The sequence below is a fragment of the Dryas octopetala genome, chromosome 2 (genome assembly GCF_963921425.1).
Source record: "Dryas octopetala chromosome 2, drDryOcto1.1, whole genome shotgun sequence".
Lineage (NCBI taxonomy): Eukaryota > Viridiplantae > Streptophyta > Magnoliopsida > Rosales > Rosaceae > Dryas > Dryas octopetala.
The window spans coordinates 15,363,617-15,372,187 of NC_141367.1; the positions used below are offsets into that span (position 1 = coordinate 15,363,617).

The window sequence follows — 8,571 nt, forward strand, 5'->3', positions numbered from 1 at the left end:
ATAGCCACAACACTTTTACACTAAAATTGACCAAACATTCTCATGCTATTTTTTACACGCACAACACTTTTTAAAAACATAATTTACCAAAATATCAAATGTTTTATTTCATAGCATAGTGGAAACACTTTTGATTTTTAATTTTTTTTTCTTTCTAAACATAGCAATACTAAATTCGCCACAAAAAGTGTACGATTTGACTTTATAATAATAGAAATTTGAGTTATAGTAAACCTCATGCTCACACTTTATCACTCGATGGTTGACTTAGAATTATAATTAGGCTTATTCACACCATTGCCCCCTGTGAGATACACTTTTTTTCACTTTGCCCCCTGAAACTTAAATCCTCTCAGTTTGCCACTTGAACTTCACACAGTTGTTGCAAAAGACTCTATGCCGTCAACTCTGTCAATTTTTTCGTTAAAATAACGTGACACCTATATGGCATGGGTGAGACCCTTTTCTAGTTATGTAAGATCCATGTGGACAAAGAAAATTATAAAAAATTGACATGGATCTTATTATTTTTTAGTTTAAAATTTTTTTTTTGTTCACATGGATCTTACATAACTAAAAAAAAGTCTCACTCATGTCATATAGGTGCCACGTCAGCTATTTTAACGAAAAAATTGACAGAGTTGACGACATAGAGTCTTTTGCAACAACTGTGTAAAGTTCAGGTGGCAAACTGAGAGGATTTAAGTTTCAGGGGACAAAGTGAAAAAAAATGTATCTCACATGGGGCAATGGTGTGAATAAGCCTTATAATTACTGGTCAACAAATCTAATATGAAGGGTGCGTACGTATTGATGATGCAGGCAAGTACCACAACAGTTTAACTAAAGGAATTTACAAACCCACCCCTGCCTCCGACTGGGCAAAACCTCTTCTTCCTTCCCCACTGGCCAAGCTCCCAACCATATGAGGAATTAATTTTTGTGGTGGATTAGGCCATCACTAAATACAGCTGTGTCGGCTAGCTTCATATATGGTTGTGAAAATGAGAACGCGTACAAACTCATACAAAGGCCAAATTAAGCTCGCTAGCCTTTGTTGGGTGGGGTGGTGATTGACGACCGTCCAAAGCTGGCTTACATCACCACAAACATTATAGGCCGGGGAAGGAAAGATATATGAGATCAGAGAAAAGAGAGACGGAGACTGATAGAGATCTTTAACTGTATTGGAGTCTACACTAATACTGCTACTCCATTCTTGCATCTATATAAGTAGGCTTTGCCTTTAGGGTTTGTAGGACAGATCATAAAGGCTTCCCATTCACTAGCTAGCTAGCTATAGCTTGTAGTATTGCACCCAAAAAACCCATCAAGTTGCCAATTTCAAAACGCAAGTTAATATATTTCAACAACCCCCCCATCTCTCTCTCTCTTTCACAATATCTTTCTTTTGAGTCTTGGGGAGCTCCTCTTTCAACTACCCATTTTGGGGGCTTATACTATACATACAAGATTTGGCCTAATTCCTTGTAGGGAAAAAAATGTCTGCTCCTTTGTCAGCTTGGCCTTGGGAGAATTTGGGCTCCTTCAAGGTATAGATTTGTAAACTGTTAGATCTTTTTGTATCGAGAAACTGTTCCACTTATGTGTTATATGCTATATATATATATCTGTAATTTTTCTTCTTTTGTTTTGATTGATATACTGATTTGGGTTTCTGTTTTTTTTCCTTTTTGGTTTTACTTGTATGGTTATGGAAATTCAGTATCTGCTGTTTGGACCTTTGATTGGAAAAGCCTTGCACTCAATAATTCATGATGGGGATCAAGCCCTCTGGGATAGCTGGTGTCTCCATATCCTCATAATCTGTGCAGTTAGAGGGCTAATCCATCAGCTATGGAGCAGTTACAGTAACATGCTTTTCCTCACAAGAAATCGGAAGATCATCCAACAAGGAGCTGATTTCAAGCAGATTGACAAAGAATGGCACTGGTAATTAAATTACAATTAATTAATTTATTACTGTAATTAATTATGAAATGGGATCTTATTTAATTAATTAATTAATTTTTTGCAGGGATAATTTCATCATTCTTCAAGCTCTTATTGCCTCCATGGCCTGCTATCTCCTCCTGCCATTTCTTCATCAAAACCTTCCCCTGTGGAACACAACAGGCTTTATTGCTGCTCTGATACTCCACGTGGGGGTTTCAGAGCCTTTATATTATTGGGTGCATAGATCTTTTCATGGCAGCAACCACTTATTTAATCAGTACCATTCACTTCACCATTCCTCCCCAGTACCACACGCTTTTACAGGTAAGAGCAATTAATAAACACCCATCTACATGTATATTATTTTTAATAATTAATAATTAATTATTATTTTATTTTTTTAAGTCTTTCTTTCAACTTTAATTTGCATCTAGCTAGCTAAATCATTGAATATTATTAATTTTTTGTGCAGCTGGACATGCAACACTCTTGGAGCACCTGATATTAAGCGTAATTATTGGGATCCCAATTCTTGGTGCTTCTTTGATGGGTTATGGATCGATCTGCATGATCTATGGCTATGTTATGGTGTTTGATTTTCTGAGATGTTTGGGGCATTCCAATGTTGAAGTTATTTCTCACAAATTGTTTGAGATGGCACCCTTTCTCAGATATCTTCTCTATACTCCAACGTAAGTACAATTATAATTAAATGCATACTTAATTTAACTAATTTTATCTTAATCGATCTGGTACATAAAGCAAGCAAATATTCTACCCTTGAGGGGAATCTTAAAACTAAATTAAGCAAGTTTCTAGTCTGCCAAGTCCTTAGTATTTTTCAGGTTTAATTTTTAATACCAAAAGAAGAAGCTAGCCTAATCACAAGCACCCATTGCACTTGCCCTTGGAAAAACAAAAAAAAAGGAAAGTGGGAAATTTTCTGTAAATGGGAAACTCTAATTACTTCTACTAATGCATATGATTAATTGATAGTTAATTATGTTTGGACATAAAGGTAGTTAGCAATTAATGCTTTTCAAGCCTATCTCGCAGTATCAAGTTGTGGCTAAAATTGTTTCAATAATTTCTTGTATGTATTCGTATGGAACAATAATTTAATGTAATAGATAAATGAATTTGATAAATTATTGTTTCTTGTGTTTGTATTATAAGATATTAGTCTCTTAGCATGCGCTCAGCACACATGTCAATTGACATTTATATTGTTTTTTTTTAATTGTTTAATAAATTTTCATCGCACTTTCCACGTTTTAAGATAGTGGAGTGTTTTTTATTTTTTAAATTTTATTTTAATGGTTGTATTTTACAACTATATCCTCATTTATTATGTTATTTTAATGTAATTGTTTTGTTGAATAAAGGGTATTTTAGACAATTCCATTGTTTTGTGAAGTCTGTAACACCAAACTTTGTTACAAACTTTTCTCCTGACTTTATAATAGTAAAGATATTCGTTGAGTAATTAAATCTTCTTTAATTGATTTCTTATGCTATGCAGATACCACAGCCTGCACCACACTGAAATGAGCACCAATTTCTGCCTTTTTATGCCTCTCTTTGATGCGTTGGGGAAGACACTAAACAGCAAATCATGGGAACTGCACAAGGAGATTAGCTTAAATTCAGGTGGATTAATTAAAAGTTAATTTTATCCTACGATATCAATAATCATATCTTTTACTATATTAAATGTTTTCTTGAGTTGCCAGACTAGTCAGTGTGGCAACACAAAATACTTATAAATGTTGCGCCTCAGTGAATTAGGACCACAAATTTAGCTAAAAGTCTACATATTTTACCATTCATATTCACAGTTTAGCAAACCCATCGGTCCAATATTCTCATATCAAATATTTGGTATATTATATAAGGTTAACATCATTCAAGTACAAGTCCTAGTCAAGTGCAGTACTGTATGATAATAACAATAATAATAAGGGCATAAAATGCTTTAACAAAATTGGCTACAACTCTCCAACCATATAGTTAATTCAGGGACACACCCACATATAATCAATGCATAACTGGACAATGACACAGCGAAGCATTCATCAATATGCTGCAGGTAGAAATGGGAAGGTCCCGGACTTCGTTTTCCTGGCACATGTGGTGGATTTCACGTCGGCGGTCCACGTCCCTTTCATTTTCCGGTCGTTCTCATCGATGCCATACACAATGAGACTCTTCATAGTAGGGTTTTTGCCTGGGGGATTTGTGATGATGCTAGCTATGTGGGCATGGGCTAAAGCTTTTTTGGTCAGTTTTTACAACCTCAGAGGTCGCTTGCACCAGACATGGGCTGTGCCTAGATATGGCTTTCAGGTCAGATTATGTTAACTCTTTGCTAATCACAACCCTCATTTTGTTGAAAATATAAGAACCCCCACATCCTGAAATCGTACATCACAGTATATAATATCTTGGGTCATTTTCACCAATTACTAATTGGTTTTAGACTAAATACTCTAATTTTTATCATGTTTAGCTGAAACCTGTGTTACATTTTTTTTTTTTTTTGCCGAAGCATCGGGCATATGAAAGTGTACATCGCAATATATAAACTGTGCATCACAATATATATAAAATTTTGTGTGTTGTGTAATAGCTGTTGATTGATTTTGAATTAGTTGTTCTAATAACTTGTGTTATATATATATATTTTAATAAACCAACAGTTTAATGAATTTTTTTTTTGTCATACTATGCAGTACTTTTTACCATTTGCTCTAAACGGCATCAATAAGCAAATAGAGCAGGCTATTCTTAGAGCTGACAAGATGGGGGTCAAGGTCATCAGCCTTGCTGCATTAAATAAGGTTGGTAACTTGGTATCCGTTTCTTCTTCTATTAATCAATATATTTTTTTTTTTGTGATATGCTTAAAATAAAATATTCTCCTTTCTTTTTATTTGAGTGACACATATACTATATATATATATATTTAATCCGGTTCTGGTGATTCTGATTTTGGTTGTTGGGCGTCCTAATAAATATTCTGAACATGAAATTTTGGTTGTTGTTCGATCATTTAAAAATCAATAATGAAAATAGAGACCTTTCATCTTAATTACAAAGAAAGACTCAGCTAGCCCAGCTGCTACGCGTAATCAATATGCATGTGATCTATGATTCTATATATCATATATGATCTGTCAAACACCCTCACCAATCAGCATTTAATAATCAGAGGAATGCTTTCATACTAAAAAGGCCTAGCTATGTTTATGTGGCACGATTAAGTGCAAGAAAAATTTAGTTAAAAGATAATGTCATGTTTAATTAAGAAATAAAAAATTACGTGTCATTTTTAATTTAGTTGTTCTACTACAAAATACTGTCACGTGTCATTTTTAGAGAGCTTAATTTCCAATGGGGTTGTGATCGAGGGCCTTGAGGCATGAGAGAGGGAAAATTAAAACTCTTGTTAGTGAAATGTATCTCTCCTGTGACTTGAGCATGCATTTTGTGTGTGACCCTATGCCACTGGTTTCATCAATAACTTGAGTATTTGCATCTCATACGCACTCTCGATCAGCATTATTTTTTTATTGTTATATTTGTTATTTTGCAAAACTTAAGGTCATTCATATATGTTCTTGACCTGAATTAGCTAGAGAGGTTATACCCTCCCACAGATTGTGGGCAATGTATCTGTTGTCTTGGAAGGCTTGGGACTAAGGTCCCCATTTCACCAAAAGAACAAAGATTGTGGGCAAGGCAGTGGGGAAATATTTTAAAGTTTTTTTTTTTTTTTTTTTGAGAAATATAAAACTAGAAAACTTAGGGATGTTGGGTATAAATTTAAAAACTGATTTCTGTTTTCTAAAAAAATGAATATAATTTAAAAACATAATTTTTGTTTAGTAGGATCGATATTTTCTAAAACTAAGAATCTCAAAACAACCCTTTTCATAAAATTCCAAAACATTATTTTTAAAGTTTTGAGAATTAAAGAAGCTCTCATCAATGAAAAAAGTTTGCTACAAAACAAAAACAGTTTTTAGAATTAATATCAATGCAGTTTTCAACTTTTGAAAAATTCAATCTGATGGGCATGCAGAACGAAGGATTGAATGGGGGTGGAACCCTGTTTGTGAACAAGCATCCAGACCTTAAAGTTCGAGTTGTCCATGGGAACACTTTAACTGCTGCTGTTATTCTCAATGAGATCCCAAAGGATGTCCAAGAGGTGTTCCTAACCGGAGCTACATCCAAGCTTGGAAGGGCCATCGCCCTCTACCTCTGCCGGAGGAGAGTACGAGTCCTCGTAAGTACATATTTTTCATTTTCAATTCACCACTTTAACAATGATGATTATAACCGATTATATTAATATGATATAGGAGGTCATATTTAATCGTCACATACTATAGTGGTAATGAAGCTATATATAAATTTATTCATTGCTATAGTTTTTGATGGGTTAATTATCAACGGATAAATGCTGCAGATGTTGACTCTATCAACAGAAAGATTTCAAAAAATTCAGAAGGAAGCACCAGCAGATTGTCAAAACTACCTTGTCCAAGTCACAAAGTACCAAGCCGCCCGAAATTGCAAGGTATGCCATTAGTTTCTGCGACTACTTAATTTAATTTAGACCATGGACCCCGGTAACTATGTACCTTGTCCTTAAACTTAAAGTAACATCTAATTAGCACATATAGTTTGTGCAAGTTTTGGTCTAATTAATACATGAGATCACGGCTATTTATAAGGCAATTGTTTGCTAGCTAAAAAAGGCAAGCACATGAGCTTTTTTTTTTTTTTTGATGAGCCAATTAAATATGTATTATTAATTTATTAGTACCTTATGGTAGACATGGATTGTCGGCAAATGGATCACACCGAGAGAGCAACGCTGGGCCCCAAGGGGAGCACATTTTCATCAGTTTGTTGTGCCACCCATCTTTCATTTTAGAAGAGACTGCACTTATGGTGATCTTGCAGCCATGAAATTACCTGATGACGTCCAAGGGCTTGGATCCTGTGAGGTAATTAAGCTCTTTTCTTAAGCTTGGTTTATAGTGTTAATTTAATATATACTGTGATGATTATCTAATATGAACTTAATATATACTACTAATTCGTCCATTTCTTAACTGTTTATTTTTAGGATATGATGATTATCTAACATGATATTAAAGCTTAGGTTGTAGGAGGTTGGGATCAAATTGAAACCTCCATTATTCATTCATCACTTATTTATTAATTTGTGTGGTGTGGTGTGGTTGTACGTTTATGTTTATCTGTTTGTAATTTTCCTGCTTAATTCCCCATGCATGATGAGATTGCATGTTAGGGAGATTGTTTACTTGATATATATATTGGAATAATATTAAGCACTAATTATTATCCTATGGCGCATGACTTATATACTTGCTTACTAGTTATAAATAAATGAGGTTTTAATTAAATAGATTCATATAAAAACAAATGAAGATCTGTCTCATTAGTTAAGATCTAGAATTTGTGATAAATAGTTGATAAATCGAATATTATTGTATATGCTATTGGTCTATTGCGCGCTTAGCAGATTTTTTTATTTTGGGATCTGGTGATTGTCTGACGTGTGGCTCTAATTAGTAATTTTCTAAATAAAAATCATATGCTATTCATGGTATATAGTATTATACATATTATATATTACATATATGGTACCCATCAATTATATAATCTAAGTAAATAAATTGTTTTATGATTAACTTCTGGTACTGTTGGAACATATATGCAGTACACCATGGACAGAGGAGTAGTGCATGCATGCCATGCTGGTGGCGTAGTTCATCTCCTAGAAGGTTGGACTCACCATGAAGTTGGGGCTATTGATGTTGACAGAATCGACCTAGTGTGGAATGCTGCTCTAAAACACGGTTTAAAGCCAGTTTCATCAATTACCACAAGTTAATTCACTGCGACATGCGACATATCTGGGACTGAGAGAAAGTGAATTGTATTGAAGCTCCTTTTGATTAATCGTGTGATATATATCAAGTACTACTGCATATTTATTTATACCTCAATGAAGCAAAGCGACCATTTATTCATATGTTGTGACAGATATATATTGGCTTTATTTTATTGTTTTAATTTTAGTTTATTATGGTTCCTACAAAATCCATTTTCCAATTTAAGTAAACAAAAATTTGTTACTGGCCAGTGGTATTGTGTCCCCACTTGGAGAAATCAGGCACTGCCTAGTGGTATTGTGATTTTGAGTTCTTCGACCGCTTTTACTGTCAAGAATATTTGGAATTTTGTTCCTGTTAAGCTTACGCGTTAGAATTCATTCTTCGACGATAGAAGCTGCTTGGCATCGTCCATGGCGATGAGGAGTGTCCACTGCAATTTCTTTCTGATGTGACTGGTGCTTTTACTGAGAATCTTCTCGATTTGATGTCTGGTACGAAAAGGACCAAAGTATGATAGTTTGGCTTAATTCCACAATCTCCGAGAGCTCTCACGAGTTTCGGCTGACGCTTGAGAAGAGGTTCGCTGGTGTTTCTTGCACCAATATTCATGCATACAGTGGCAGAATTCCTCCAGCCAAACTCACAGCTTATGGTTGTTACATCAGCTGCACCACCTCTT

At 34.6% G+C, this 8,571-nt stretch overlaps 1 protein-coding gene across 1 annotated transcript; it reads left to right on the plus strand.

Annotated features, from left to right (window-relative positions):
• The first annotated feature begins 945 nt into the window (after positions 1-945).
• CER3 (Fatty acid hydroxylase superfamily) lies at positions 946-8,039 on the plus strand. Its single transcript, XM_086232964.1, has 11 exons — positions 946-1,553; positions 1,727-1,953; positions 2,039-2,280; positions 2,429-2,648; positions 3,479-3,606; positions 4,046-4,302; positions 4,689-4,796; positions 6,041-6,247; positions 6,431-6,541; positions 6,801-6,974; positions 7,715-8,039. Exons 1-11 carry the CDS (start codon positions 1,503-1,505, stop codon positions 7,886-7,888), a joined length of 1,899 nt encoding a protein of 632 aa, XP_086089090.1. The 5' UTR covers positions 946-1,502; the 3' UTR covers positions 7,889-8,039.
• Positions 8,040-8,571: the final 532 nt, after the last annotated feature.

Bases quoted from the DNA above. Each gene is read 5' to 3' on its own strand.
- CER3 (XM_086232964.1), top strand. From the start codon at position 1,503: ATGTCTGCTCCTTTGTCAGCTTGGCCTTGGGAGAATTTGGGCTCCTTC. The intron at 3,607-4,045 runs GTGGATTAATTA...AATATGCTGCAG, and splicing joins GGAGATTAGCTTAAATTCAG to GTAGAAATGGGAAGGTCCCG. The intron at 4,797-6,040 runs GTTGGTAACTTG...ATGGGCATGCAG, and splicing joins GCCTTGCTGCATTAAATAAG to AACGAAGGATTGAATGGGGG.